This window comes from Molothrus aeneus, chromosome 21 (genome assembly GCF_037042795.1).
Source record: "Molothrus aeneus isolate 106 chromosome 21, BPBGC_Maene_1.0, whole genome shotgun sequence".
Classification (NCBI taxonomy): domain Eukaryota; kingdom Metazoa; phylum Chordata; class Aves; order Passeriformes; family Icteridae; genus Molothrus; species Molothrus aeneus.
Window position 1 is genome coordinate 2,999,223 of NC_089666.1, and position 15,513 is coordinate 3,014,735.

A 15,513-nucleotide genomic window follows, 5' to 3' on the forward strand; every position below is an offset into this window, starting at 1 on the left:
TGGGAGACTAAAAGCTTTGTCACAGTTTCCCAAACAGCTAAAAAATATACAGCAGGCTTTCACAAGGTGGCAGATTATAGCACTGCCAGTGAAGAACTCTGCTCAGGGATCAGTTCCTCCTTCAGGCAGCATTTTACCTTAGTTATACCCTTTTTTTCTTTTATCCCCTTCTCTAGCAGGAATCACCCACCTCTGTTTAAACAGTAATCTTGGATGTCCTACTGCATCTGAGGATATTCACTTTCACTGTAGGGATGCCTCTTGTAAGGAAATAAGTGTCAAATATTTCTCTGATTTAAATTTTCAGAGGTACTTTGGATTTTTGATGTTTAGAAAGGCACAAATTTTTCTTTCAATACTGGAAAAATCAACATTGCTAAAAGTCTCTTCTGAAAGGTCAAGGTTAATCACAGCATCATTTAGGTTGGAAAAGACCTTTATGATTATCAAGACCAACCATAAACCTAACACTGCCAATTCCACCACTAAGTAATGACCCTAAATATTACCAATCAGCTGGAAATGTTCTTGTAAGAGGTCCAAAAGGAACAGGATAATCTTTTATTTTACGAGCATGTGAATTCTCTGACCAGTTTTCCAACATTTGGAGAGAATTCACTTCTTAAAATCCAGCCAGCCAGGTAAGAAGTTCAAACTAGGTTGATCTAAACCAGTATTTCCAGATATCATCCAATATTGAGATAAGCAGCCTTGGGGATGTTACTGGTGTCTCTCTTCTGTACACATCTATCTCAAGGCTTAGTTCACCCTTTTAGAGTATCATATGAGGAACATTAATTTGGAAAAAAAAAAGAAGCCCAAATGAACAACCCAGGCAATGAGGAGAAGCAGAAAGGAGATGGAGCACACAGCCATGTGAGCATGGATGGAAAGAGCCATGCAAAGATTTGCTGAGCCACCACCCTGACTCAGAAGGAAGCTGCTCATGCCAGCCCATCAGCATCTCCATCCTGGACCTTTCAGGGATGTACCTGCAGCCTTTCCCACCAGATCTGGCGGATGATCTCACGGCGCTCCGGGACAAGTTTGTACTGGATAACCTCTTCCAGCTCTGACAGCATCTGGCAGGATACCATGGCCTGAAGGAAAAAAATCACATTCCATCCCAATCACTGCAGAACAAATCTATCATTAAGGAGCAGTATTTTGGCATCAAAATTTTAAGTACATTGGCTACCCAACAGATAAAGGACCAACTGTGATATACTGGTACCTAGATGAGCTGCTGATTCAAACTCACACTACATGTCAATTCTTACTGACATTCCTAAGTGTCAATTCTTATTTCTTTAGAGGTGGTGGACCTCACTTCACTCACTTTTAGTTTGTCCCAAAGCTGCTCCTGCACAGCTGTATTTTTTATCTGACAAAAGCCATTTAGCTTGTGGGCCTACATAGGTCTTATGTTGGAGACAAGCATTGCTCTGAAGTTTCATGCAACTTTTAGAGATAGTCTGAGGCAGCAATGAAGGAAGGGAATGAAGGCTGAGTCTTGTGTTTTGTGTTGCTGAAATGGCTCCTGAGGTATTAGAAAGTCTCTTTTTTCCCAGCCCTGCAACTGAAGAAGAAGTCAAGATTTGTTGGTTCTGCCTTTCAAGGTTATTTATTTTCTCTTATCTGTTCCATTCTTTCTCTGACCTGCTGAGAACTGTCTGGCAGGTCAGTTTGTGGCACAGTCCCTGCCCTTGGGGTGGTGTCAGCTTTTTATACTCAGAACTACATGTACTTTATTTACAATAATTTTCCAATACCTATCACCTATGTTAGACAGTCTGTCTCTATCCTAAACCAATCAAACAGTGCCACCATCACAGCAGAAGATGGAGGACAAGAAGAAGAGGAAAGACAGGACACACTCAGATTCCTCCATCTTACCTCTTGAACCCCCATTCTAAATCCCCAAAATTCTACTTTTCCACCCTGTGACAAATTAACTCTCATCCTACTCAAACTCTTGTGGCTTGTACATCCTCACACAAAGTTGCTAGTTGTTTCCAAGGGCTAAAATCCAAGGCACAGGGGTCTTTGACTCCATGCCAAGGTCTCTGAGCCCCTTGCAGGGTCCCAAGTCCCCCAGGGCAGCCAGAGCAATGTCCTGGGCTCTGACAGCTGGGAGCTCCACTCACCCCATAGGCTCGACTGTAGCTCTCTCCTGCCATGGCAGTCAGCTCAGCATCCAGCAGGTCTCTGGCTTTGTCAATGCACTGAAAGAGAAGAAGATATTGCTCAAAGGTGGGGGGCTTTATCTAGAGTCAACTGCTGAAGCTGCTGTTCAGCTGCTCCATCTCATGAACAAAGCTGGCATTGTTGTCACTTTGCTCTCTCTGAGAAAAGGATCCTATAAATAGAAAGATTGGACAGGAAAACAGTGGCCAGGGCATATATAAGGAAAATCAAGGACCTTCATTCATCACCTGCACAGTTTGAAATTTGTCTTCCTAGAAAATCAAAGTTTGCAGTATTTCTAATCCTACTGTGATTGTAGAGACCATCATTAACAACATTTGTAGAGGAAAGGTTCACATTTTAGTGCAGAAGAGTTGGTTACAAAAAAGAGCCTAAAGAAATGTCTCTTGATACCACCCAATGAAAGAAAATAGCTTTACTGTTTTACATAACCCAACAGGATTTTATGAATTTTACAGGACAGCAAATTTCATTTCTCATCCTCAAACTAAGACAGACTCTTCAAGCATGAAATAAATCCTGCTCTAGTTCTAGTCATTATATAATCTCTCACCTATAGCTTTTCCTGTTCAAAATGTTAAAGGTTAATCACAAACTTTACCTTTTTGAATGCCTGGTTAATTTTACTGTGCACATCATCCAAAAATCTATTTATGGATTTTGACAGCACAGATTGAATTACTCCTTTATCTAAGCTGGCAAGCCAGCACAGAATTTTGAGAAATGGGACTTGAGCTTCCTTGGAAAGTAAACAACACATTTCACATCTACAGAGTCACTCTGCAAATCTCCTCTGTGACAAACAAGCATTACAAATACAATCATTACAAATACAAATTACTCTGTTTAATAGACTCATTCCTTGCCTTGGTACCTCGATTTAAGATTTGAGATTTATCAGTGCTAGCAGAAAAATGAAGATTATTGTACATGATATATCTGAGCACTTGACTGAAAAAGCTGTAAGAGACAGAAGTGCACAAAAATCCATTAGGAATCTTACAGGTGTCTCAGGCATTCCTGGAAATTTACAGTCAGTGCCTTGTAGAACAGAACCTCTGCTGAGATAATCCTTGTGTCCTGCCTGTCTAGAAAAGAGGCACAGAAGTAAAAGAAGCCAAAAAATGGCAGAGGAATTCTAATGTTCTACAGCACTGGACCACTCCTATTTGTCAATACATTCACTGCTATGTTTCTGGAAATACAAGGTCTAAGATATCCATGGAAAACACATTATTGGGAATTCATAGGTTACAGCCAACTGCTTTACTACAGCCTGTTTTTCCATGAAACTCTGTAGCCTAGAACATCTTCAACCAAATGTTGGGATACCAATGAAGAGGATAATTACTTGCTGAGCCAGTGAGAAAAGGTCTTGATGCAGTGCCAGTACAGCCCTGTAGAAAGCACCATCATGGGTGTCCCTGGGGATCATGCAGGTGTATTCTTCCATGCTGTCCCACTGACCTGCAGAGACACAGATATCCTCAGCAACACAACATCCTTCTCTGCCATGGGGGAACAGAACATGAGTGGCCTTTTGCATTTAAATGTGGTACTTTTGCATTTAAGTCAGCTCTCCAACAGCTTGTCTTTGGTAGGGATACTGTTATATACATAAACATAGCTACAGACAAGAAAAAAAACAATTTTTATTTTTCTTCTAGACAAATTGTTATCCTGGTGGAAAAGGTTCTTTCATTCTTTGTGATGAAACAATTAAAATTCTGACACTTCCAGAACATTTGAATGGATGAATGCCCTGCAAAGCAAAAGATGAATTTTTCTCAGCAAAGGCTGGCAGAGAGCAAGTGATCCATCAGCCTCTCTAGAAAATATCTTGCTAACAACACAAATGGACATTTGGACCACTATAGATTTATTCACTTAAGATTGTCTACTCTGCAGACACAACCTCTAAAATGTTCAGCAGATGCTGTTCTTGTTCTAAATAAGAGTCTGCCACAAATATGAGAAAGTCTTTTTATCTTATTTCCAGCCTGAGTTCAGTGTAAAGCCAAGCAAAAACAAGCATTTAAGCAACCACTCATCTGCTCAGATCACTCTGTTACTGGAGACCACAATGGGAGACTTGATGTAAATGCAGGTTTTCCAAAGGACTTCAATATGGAATGACACTTGTCACATTCATATTTTCTGAAAAATCTCTACACCCAGGATTTTTCTCCTGGCAAGCTGAGAAGCCTCAGTGAAAAGGAAAACAATAATTATCTCATTGCTCCTGCTGTGTTTTGCTCCTTTGGAACGTGTTTGGAGATTGTTTCATTGGATTCTGCTGTGAGCTGTTTTCACTCTTTGGCCAATCATTGCCAAGCTGTGTTGGGACTCAGGAGAAAGAGTTTTTATTATTGTCCTTTTAGCCTGCTGTAAGTATCCCTTCTGTATTCTTTAGTATAGTATAGTTTAGCATTCTTTAACATAATATAGTATCTTAAAATAATAAATTAGCCTTCTGAGAACATGGAGTCAGACTCATCATTCCTTCCTGCCACGAGGGTCCCTGCACATACAACAGACACTCACTTCATTTCCCAATGTAAATAATGGGGTTACTTGATGTAGCTGTTTCTTGTGCTCTGTAGTTCTGGAATAAGTTAAAACTATCTGGGCCTGCACCTCATGGGCTGCTGCAGGCCAGCACAGGAGGATACATTACCTAAGCCCCAAGCAGCAGCAGCAGCCATCCTGGCCATCTTAGCTTGAGTCTCATCATTCACCTGGGTCCACTTTTCACAGCATTGCTGGTGGAGTTGCCCCCTAAGAAGAATCCACAATTTCTGATCAGGAAAAAAGCTTCTTTCAAGAATTCTGCCTCATTGAACAATCATTTCCCACTGATAAGACAACAACCAGCCTCACTCTCACTGTTCTTTTTATACTTTATATTTGACTCCTCTGGCCAACTCAACCATGCTCGTTTGATGACAAATATCCTAGCATCAGAAAATAATTTTAAGGTACACCTGTGTTTTGAAAATACACATCCAAAGAGAAGTTTGCATTTGTTCCTCAGTGGCTGTTAATGCCTGCTTTAAAATTGGACTGAAAATGCCAATTTATAAATACAGAAAAAAAAAATTCTCAAGAAAACGAACAAACCACCACCAAAAAAAGGATGCTTAAAATTTTTGCAAGTGTCAGTAGAAGAAACATAGATCTGGATAGCTTGGGCATGGCTCCTACTAGCAAACATTCTGAATGAACACATCAAGTCTGAAGACAAAGACTGAAGAATGAATGTTGCTGTAACCTCAAATGAAGACTTGTCATGGCAGGATCTCAGAGGGCATCTGAGTCTTTCATCTCCAGTGGAGAGGAAGCATCAGGATTTTTTATATTATTTCTTTCAAATCAACTGTGAATGCTGCACTAATAGAACCAATTACCCTGGGTGTTGCAGTTCCAGGATTTCTCAGGCTGGATACTCTGTAGCAGTGAAACAGCTGCCAACTGTGAGGGAGCACAACTTGCTCTCCCTGGTGTTATCCTCTCCCCTCCCAAAAAGAAAGGTGACTTAGTCAAACAGAACCAATGGGCTGCCACAGGCAAGACAGTAATTCTGACAGCTTAATGGCCCAGGAGGGGAAAAAAACCCAAAGCAAATGTAAAGCCAAGCCAAACCTAGCAACAGCAGTAAATCAGGACCTCCTAGATGCTGATAAACACTATGGGTCCTACAGGAATAACTGTATGAGGCTAAGAATGTTTTGGCTGTACTTTAAAAATATCCCAGCAGAGGACTGAAATGGTGATGCTGCACAAAATAATTCTAGATTATCTGCCTTATCCTGTGAAGCAGACTCCAGCAGCACAGTCAGTCAAGCTGAATGCTACTGAAGAGTATCAGCAGCCAAACTGTGGAATCCTCAGGCTCAGGATGACATCTCTGGAGTCAGCTGCAGGGCAGCAGACAGCACTTTGTAAAAGCATTTCTGAATTGTAAAAACACCTGCACAGAGTTGGAGTCCAGTCCCACAAGAGAACTTGGAGACTCTGATTGCTCTCATCACTACAGATTACCAATATATTCATGATATCTAGCTCCAACAGAAGAAAATTGTCCTTTTGTTGTTCCACAGATTTGTTGCTGATACATGAATAAGTAGGAGGTTCAGAAAGGACACTTAACACAAATAAACATCCTGCAGGGGGGAAAAATTCTTCAAATCCCTGGTGAGAACAGCCCAGTTGTATAAAAGCTGACTGAGGAATGCCCAGTTAAGAGGACCTATTTTCCCTCCTAGAAAAGCTACACCCTCTATGTCTCACCCTTGTTTAGAAACAAAAAGAGCAGAAAAATTCTGCCAGAATCAGGTTTCTCAAGCAGTTCTGTTTCCAGCAGTAAAATGACTTTAGTGAAGAGGAATCTCCTCACTGTGGTGCCATCCCCTGGGTTCATGTCAGGACCCATCAGGAGACAGCTTGTCATATGCAAAGTTCAGGAGAAAGGCGGAACCTGGATGAACCCACACCTGCCCCTGGCTAGAACTGCATGCCACAGTGAGCAGGGTGCCTTCTCCAATTATCTTCTTTTAATTAAATAGCCAGAAAAACCAGAAGCCCCCAGTTAAGTAGTAAGCTGTAAGTCACCAGCAGCTACCCCTGTCACAAACACTGACTGGAATCAGTTATGTGTTGACAACAGACGTTGGACACAAAACTTGAAATACTAAATGTCCACAAAGACAAGGCTTAAGAAATGCTAGAAAGAACAAGACTAGTAAGGAAAACCTCATCCTTCTACAAGGCATAGGTCTGACACTGAATAAACACAGAAATCTCTCATGTTTTAATCAGAGTTTAAAAAGAAGGGTCACAATGAGCTCCTTTTATGATTCTTTCTGACAAGTTCTGCTCTGTTAATGTTTCCTCTATCTACAATGTCTTTCTCTGTTATAAATGGGGTTGACTTGATGATAAGACTGCAGATTCTCTTCCAGAGAGACCTTAACTCACCAGATGACCAATCCCAAAAGGCTTAGAGATGTCATTACCAGTTCTGACTTCAATGAGCAAAGTGAAAGGCTACACAAATACTCAAAGTAAGTGGGAGTAAATAGGAATTCAGGCAAGAATTTTGTACCTGAATGACAGCATCCAGAGTACACAAAGACACCATTTTCCTTAGTCCTCAGGCATTCCCCTCTTACCATTCACCAAGTGCTTCCAAGCAACGCATCCGTCCCAGCATCAGCTCAGGATCATCTTTGTTTGTGTCCATCTTCTTGTCATAGGCCACCAGAGCATCTTCCCATTCATGAAGCTTTTCATACCAGGTAGCTTGAATTTCCTAAGGGAAGGGAAAAAAAAAAAAGTAAAAATAAACAGCAGGATTAATGTTGATCATTCTGTATTAACTACCACAGCTTTTCCTAGGAAATTCTGTGTCTGTGCTGGTCCCTTCACCCTTTTATCATTAGAAATAACCTCATGGACTTCTGTGACACAGAGAAGAGCCTTGAGCTAATGTGGAAACTGGAATCCTGGCACTGCTCCACCTGCCCAGAAATGAACTCAGGTTTACCAGAGGGATTAATCCAACATCACCCCCTGACTCAGTGCCACTGAAACACCACATCAGCAGCTGGTGCTTTTCTTTTTGGAGAGGTAGAGTGAGTGGAACAGGAGAAAGGGTAAATCTGTAACATATTCCACTTCCTATTGTTGCACATACCTGCATTCAAACAAGAAAAACAGCCTTGTGTTCAGGAATGGAATGACCAACTAGAAAAAAAGGCCAAACTTTGCATCTGGCTACTGCAAGGCAATTAGTTCATATAGCAGGCACAGTATTGAAGTTATCACATCCTTCACAAGGGAAGGCAATGGTTTGTAACAAAGCCATTAAAAGTTAGCCAAGCAGTGATCCATACCAGCTAAACCCTTCTCTTCAGTCTTTCTTTCTGGATTTTGTTTCTCATTTTCAAGAAATAAAATGCCTTAATATATTTCCACATTTTTCTCTGCCAGTGTTTTTCTGCTCAGTCTTTGGCAGCTCATGTCTTGACATAGGCTGCAGAGCAGATTATTTTCCCAGACCTGTGGGCAGGGTCACTATAAACCACAATTTGCATGCCAGGTCTTCCACTTAGCTCTTTAACTTCTCAGCTAAGTCATATTTCAATTACATCCCTGAAAGTAGAGCTCACAGCTCCTCTTAATTGCTTTTCATTTAATTTCAATTCTGGCAAGCTCTGTGCTTTGAACTACATTCACTGCTAGACTGTTGCTGCTAAAGAGTGAAGTCAGAATTAGGTAATGCAGAACTTTGCTCAATCCACCCAAGGAATTATAAGAAGTTGCAAAGATGTTTTGAAGTCTGTACTTGTCCCAGAAAGGACTTATTTTCCAGTCTAGGTCAAAACCACACATAATCCTACACCAGAGCATTTCCACCATTTTGTGCTTACACCTGGTTCCCACTTTCTAGTGGTTACTGCTTAGAGAGGCTGGTCTACTGTGCTTCCAGGGCTGCCTTCCTTTTCCAAATCATCCTAAACCAATTACCACTGCAAAATCACCTTTTTTACCAGTAGAACTATCAGGAGAGCATAAGTGGTTTGGTCTTTGAACAGAAATTCAATGACTCATAAAATGAGAAGAAATAATAAAAGGTACATCATTCTGAGAAAGACACAACAAATATAAAAAGGGGTTATTTGATTTTGGTGAGGGACTGGTTAACTTGCTATTCTAAATAATACTTGAACACTTTTGACAGAGACTAGAGGTTAACTTCCATTAAATCCTTATCTTGAGGGTGTTGATGCAGTTTCTCAAATCCTTTAAGCTTAGAACAAGAACTCACTCTCTCCCTTCCCAGCTTATCCTAAATAAAAGTACTTATATCTTCAATAAAAGTACTTATATCTTCAATAAAAGGACTTATATCTTCAATGAAAGGACTTATATCTTCAATGAAAGGACTTATATCTTCAATAAAAGGACTTAGATCTTCAATAAAAGGACTTATATCTTCAATGAAAGGACTTATATCTTCAATGAAAGGACTTATATCTTCAATAAAAGGACTTAGATCTTCAATAAAAGGACTTATATCTTCAATGAAAGGACTTATATCTTCAAGTTGCTGGTTGCTCACAGCTGCATTTAGCACCAACAGCAGCTGCAAAATTCTCCTCCAAATCAGCTTCTTGCAGCCCTCCCTGTACCCAGCATTTGCTGCAGTGCCCATTGACCATCCCTGTAAGCAGCTTTTCTTTAGAACAGAAAAGAACTAAAAAAAAAAGAAGAAATACTAAAAAGAAAGACTTTAAAAAAACCTATAAAGGCCTTTCTTTATGAACAATGAAATATTATAAGAAGGGATAGAACCTCAATGTGATTGATTAAGGAAACACATCTCCACCCACCCAAAAACCAAGTCCAGAAACCATAAAAACACAGGACAGGAAGAAGTGGATTATCCAGTAGGACTCACCAGCTCCCCAAAGTGCTTCATGGCATATTCCAGCACACCAGCAGCTGCCTCTGGCTGTTGGAGTTTATTGTTAATGCTGGAAAGGGAGGAAAAGAAAGATGATTTAACACAATTGGGGTTGGTAGAAGCTTCTACTTGATAACATCAAGGTCTATCATTCAGAATGACCAATGGACACTCTTTTTGTTTAGATTTCCACATGAACAATTAAACTACATAAGGCACACAGTGACCATATATTTTCAAAACAATAGGTGCACACATTCTCTGCACGTAGTCTGAAGACACAAAAGACACAAAATAGAGATGGTACATATCTGATTATCAATTCTATGTAACAGCCTGCATAGAGAGAAGAATAGCTGCCAATAATTTTAAAGGCATGATTTTTCAAACAGCTCTACTGAAGAGTTTTACAGTAGTAACTTTTTTCCTCCCTATTCTCTTAAACAGACTACTAACTCCTCTAAAAGCAGAGTCAAAGTCAAAGCAGAGAATTTAATGATGCAGGAAACAGCCTGTATCATTAAAATAGCTGACAAATGTCACCAGGAAATTACATAAAGTGTGCAACCCTAATTTCAGTTTCACATTTCGTACAAAGCCTCTACACTGGCACTTTTCTTTTGCTGGTTTTCAAGAAGAACATGCCAGAAACTGCTGCCATCACAACCAATCCTCAGTCTGTACCAGGGAATCACTTGTGTTGCAAGGCCTGCTGAATTTTATGAAGCACAAGGAAATAGGTTGCTCTTGAACCTGATTCTCTAGTTCCTGATGTACAGCTATTCTCTGAAATCATTTCTATTTCACATTTGTTTCCTCATTTTACTATCAGAAATGGGGTACTCAGTGAGTAGCACTGCTCCTAAACCCCAATTTAATGAGGAAAATAACTTTTTATTAAGCTTCTGCTATTTTATAAAGGTTGTTTATGAACAGCCTCTGGTTCATTGCCTTCCTCTTTCCCTACTGACTCCGGAGAACCAGAAGTGCAAATTGTCCAAAACAACATCACAACACCTGAGCACCTACAACACATCCTAGAGCCCAATATTAACATCAGCAAAGGTTTGGAATGGTGTGGGGGTCCCAGCTGTGGGTTCCTCTGGGTCTGGATTGAAGGCACTGAGACAGGAGTTCATGTTCACACTCAGGTGTTTATCATTTCTTATCAGTAAAACAGTCTCACTGCTGGGAGTTCTGCAGCTTTTCATTAGAAGGCACAAAATGGCCACAATCTCTTGGTACAAGGGCTTTTCAGACTAAACTGTCCAGTTAAGAGCTGACACCTGGATTATTTTCCCTTTTATAACCCAATAACTGATCCCAAAGAGCTGCAATGCAGACTTTTCTGCCCAATTCCAAAATGCCACCCAAACCCATGGAGAAGGAGGAAGAAGAAGCATGAAGAAGAAACCCAGGACAACACCCTGTGCCCTCCATCTTGCTGCCATCCACAACACCCTAAAAATCCCAAAACCTCAATTTCTCACCCAGTGACACACCTACACTGCTCTCTAGAATCTATTTCACACTTCTGTGGGTTCCAGTCTATTCTGGAGTTTGGGAAACTTTCTCCATGAATGAGGGTCAGAGTCAGTGCTCCCTGGGGGTCAGGGCACCCCAGAGCAGACACAGAAATATTCCCAGAGCCCTGGGTTTGCACAGAATGGAAACAGCATAATTAACAAAACAAAACATGGCAACAGAGAGCAGTGCAAAGAGACTTTCAATGGTCTCTGAATAGGACCACAGACACAGGCAGCTCTCAGAAATGCTCTTTCCTGCCTGCCAGCATCAGAATGGCTCCAGGACTTCCCCCTTATAAGAGGGCAGGAGATCAGTAAAGAGAAGCAAATCTAAAGTATTGAAGGGAGTAACACACAGACAAAAAAAAGGGATTTTTTTCAAATGAGTGCTGCATGTCTTCTGTCTCTGGAAGCCTCCTTTCCTGACAAGTAAAGAAGCAAGATCCCAGACATACTCAGGGACCTGTGCAGGTTAAGGAAAATACTCCTGGATATTGGGCATTCAGATTGGTTGAACTAAAATCAGATTTAGCCAGACTAAGAATACACCATAATCACAGCTCAAGATGACAGGCACCCCACAATAGGAAGCACTTACAACAGAGCCATGTCATTTTTTAAACAAAGTAGCCCACACTAACTGCAGCTGCTCTCCCAAGGGAAAGCTTGGCAGCAACCTCATCAAAGTGATAAATGGCTGCCACATTTCATGACCTGATGACTTAAAGAGCCATTGGCAGACACATTCCAGCAGGTCAGACTGCTAATTACTTCCAAGTTATCTTTCTTGACAACCCTTCCTGGCAAAATTGACCATTTTCTTTTATTATCTGACAATTAGCAATGCTCTCCTGCCACTTCCTGGTGCAATTACTCCTTTTGTTTCTTATTTTCTTGACTGTCCAAAGCAGAATTAACTGTCTCAAATCTATTTAGGGTTAGGTTTAAGCAAAGGGAAAGAAAAGATGGGGAGGGAAAGGAGAAAGACTTTGATTTACAAGAATACACAGCAGTAGTTGTTAATAATCATAAATTACTCTCCTGTAACAAATTATCTACACCACAGTGAGCAGTGACAGGTAATTTTGTGGACTAGGATAAGCCTCTGTGAAAAATGTGTATTTTATAATTGGCTTTTTACAAATATTAAAATGAATATGATATGTGTTATGTTAGAAAGCTATGCTGTATTAATTTTCTTAAGTAGTGTGTTAAATATAGCTTAAGGTTATAACAAAATGTTAAAATAGAAACTGTGCTATGTAGGATATTTTTTTTAAAGAAAGGACTCACACCAAGGTAGCAGCCACAGGACACCTGAATCTTTCAGAGAAAGAGAATTTATTGCTCCATTATCAGAAGAAACAAACTTCTTCCTGCCTCCCTCAGCCCTGAAGACACTGTCAGGATTCAGAGGAAGAAGCTGACACTGCCCAGACAGAATCCTGTGTTTGGATGGAATTTATGCATCATGTATGAGGTGTATGAATATGCAACAGGCTGTTGCTTTTAAGGGTTAATCCTCTGTTTACGTGGGTCCCTTTTCGGGCTTATTTTGTCCAGAAAGAGGTACCCAGACTGTCCATAACTCTTTGTTTTTCTTGTCTCATATTGTCCTAATCCAAATTGTCCAAATTATTATTACTCTGATTATACTATTATTTTTCTAACCATTTTATTACTAAAATTTTAAAAACAAGTGGCATTTTTCACAGCCTCTGACTGGGATGAGCCTCTCCCAGCAGCTGCTTTTCCCTGTGCTTAGGACCTTTTCTGCAAAAGCAGTAAATGCTGGGACTCCCCACTCCTGTCTCATTCACGTTCTCTGGAAAAATCCCTTTGCCCAGGATTTTTCTCCTGGGAAGCTGAGAAGGCTCAGAGAAAAGGGAAACAATTCTTATCTCATTTGCTTCTCCTGTGTTGTGCTCACATGTGGAATGTGTTTGGAGATTGTTTACCCACAGGTGATTGTTCCATTGCATTCTGCTGTGAGTTGTTTGCACTCTTTGGCCAATCAGGGCCAAGCTGTGTCAGGGCTCTGGAGAGAGTCACAAGTTTTCATTATTATCTTTTTAGTATTCTGTAAGTGTCCTTTCTGTATTCTTTAGTATAGTTAGTGTAGTATTCTTTAATATAATATAGTATCATAAAATAATAAATCAGCCTTCGAGAACATGGAGTCAGATTCATCATTCCTGCCTTCACTGGGGCACCCCACAATCACAATATGCTCCCAGCCTATTTTATACACACACTATTTTAATCTGGTACATTCAAAACACACATTAAGAAAATAAAACATTCTGTACTTTCCTTCTCTTCCACCTTCCTTCCATGAAGGCACTGCTCCTGTCCCTGCAGACCTGAGCACTCTGTGCTCAGACAGAATCTTCCTAAATGTCAGAACATTCTTCAAAGCACTACAGAGCTGTTTTCTAGCCACCATACTGGAGACTGAACAGAAACAAAAACACTGCAGAAAAGCATCCAGACATTCAGAAAAGGCCCTGAGGGCTCATATTCCAGCCAGGCAGAGTTGCCAGGGGTTTTTAGCCACAGTGTTGCTGCTGGAAATCAGGGCAGTTTACTGGATTAGAATCGAGGGGATGGATTTCTCCTTCTATCAGGAAAAAGATAATTACAAAATCTCTCTGGATTAAAGGAGAAGGTGGGAAAACATCTCTCAAGATATGAGAGCAATGCTGTTGCCTAAGCTGCTGGACAGTAACTTAAATATTTGTTTACTCACAGATGTCCTTGCAATTATTCCCAGTTCAGAATAATGTTAAGTTTAATATGAAAGGAAAAGTTCAGTTGTTCTCCATATGCACTGAGGGAAGAACATATTCATCACTTAATGTTTGTTAAAAAGCTAGAAAAAACTCCATCCCCATCTCCTACTTGAAGGCTTGGCAGGAGGGTGTCAAAGAACATTTTTAGGGCATTTTAGAAGTTTTTAGGTATAGGTTTGCTAGGTCACTGGTAATAGCTCCCAGGAAACACCCAAGTATTCAGCTCTACTGCCTGCTAGGGGCCAGCAGAGCCTTCTAGTACTAATGCTCAAGGAAAAGATTTTAAAATTATGTGTTTTCAATGCTTACTAAAATATACTGAAGCTATTTCAAGACAGAGCTGTCCCATGCTTGCAAGTGGGAGACCACAGCAATAACAAGACTTCCTAAGTAATTTCAACTAGACTTTTATAGACTTTGAACTAATGCACTAATTTCAGTGCTTAATACCCATTCCATTTCATATTTTATTCAATGAACAAAGTGATTAGCAAAACCAACAAAACAACAGAAGATCCTTATACTTTCCCTCTAAATGAGCATAAATCAGTTGCAAAACTAATTCTTATTACTAAAGTTTGGTATGAGTTCAGCTCACTGCATAATTAGATTACACAGAACAATACAATTTAAATTTCCCCCCTGTTTATTAAACAGTATCTGTACTGTAGTCAGAATCATGTCCAGCCCTGACCTGTTTGGAGCACTTGATCCCGATGAGTGGGATATTAAAATGAGTGGGATATTAAAATGTAAACAAGCCCTCTGATGAAAAACATTTTCCAATTGTTATATCTGTCAGTCTATCCCTACAAAAAGTGACTACCCTTGAGAAACTTCCTAATATATAAAAATCTTGGTCAAAAAATTTTAAATCTTCAAATTTTATTAATAGTGAAAAGCTACATAAACCTACTGCTTGATTATTAAGATATCAAAACTGTAGGGGTTACATGTACACTGAGCTGGAATCCCAAAAAAGAACAATACTCCAGAGAAATATATTCCTTTTGCTTGTATGTTTTAAAGGTTATTTAAACAGAAAGCAGAGATGAACTGGGAATCAAAATCCAACCTCACAGCAATGATTAACCTGCACTGGTGACTAACCAGCACCCAACCTGCCACACTCATCAGCACTGGTTGGCAAATCTTAAAATTGGAGAAATCTGCAATTGGCAAACCAAAACCACTACACCAACTTTATTGTGTTCAGTGGGAAGAGAATGCAAATAATGAGCTTTTCTCCCCTACAAAGCCAAGGCATAAATGTGTAATATTTACTAGAAATGTTCTCTTTTATACAGTCCTGGGAGAGTCCCAGTCTTCCATTATCCTTGATATTGACAATATTCTCTGTCACTCAAAATATATTAAATTTTCAAGAACTCAGAAGTAACCAGACTTTCCTCATCTTCCCATAAAAATTAGAAGAAGAAACCCTTTATTTTAATAGAACCTTTTCAAGCAATCCCAACCTTATCCATGAGGGAGCACACACATTTCCTCTTGCCAGAAT

At 40.0% G+C, this 15,513-nt stretch overlaps 1 protein-coding gene across 1 annotated transcript in view; it reads right to left on the minus strand.

Annotated features, from left to right (window-relative positions):
* MTOR (mechanistic target of rapamycin kinase) overlaps positions 1 to 15,513 on the minus strand; it is a 71,769-nt gene that overhangs the window by 20,556 nt on the left and 35,700 nt on the right. The window contains exons 29-34 of the mRNA XM_066563872.1: positions 9,671 to 9,746; positions 7,380 to 7,519; positions 4,886 to 4,986; positions 3,560 to 3,675; positions 2,148 to 2,225; positions 993 to 1,100 (exon numbers count right to left, since the gene is read on the minus strand). Of these exons, the coding sequence (XP_066419969.1) occupies positions 993 to 1,100; positions 2,148 to 2,225; positions 3,560 to 3,675; positions 4,886 to 4,986; positions 7,380 to 7,519; positions 9,671 to 9,746 (619 nt within the window). The remainder of the gene's footprint in view (positions 1 to 992; positions 1,101 to 2,147; positions 2,226 to 3,559; positions 3,676 to 4,885; positions 4,987 to 7,379; positions 7,520 to 9,670; positions 9,747 to 15,513) is intronic.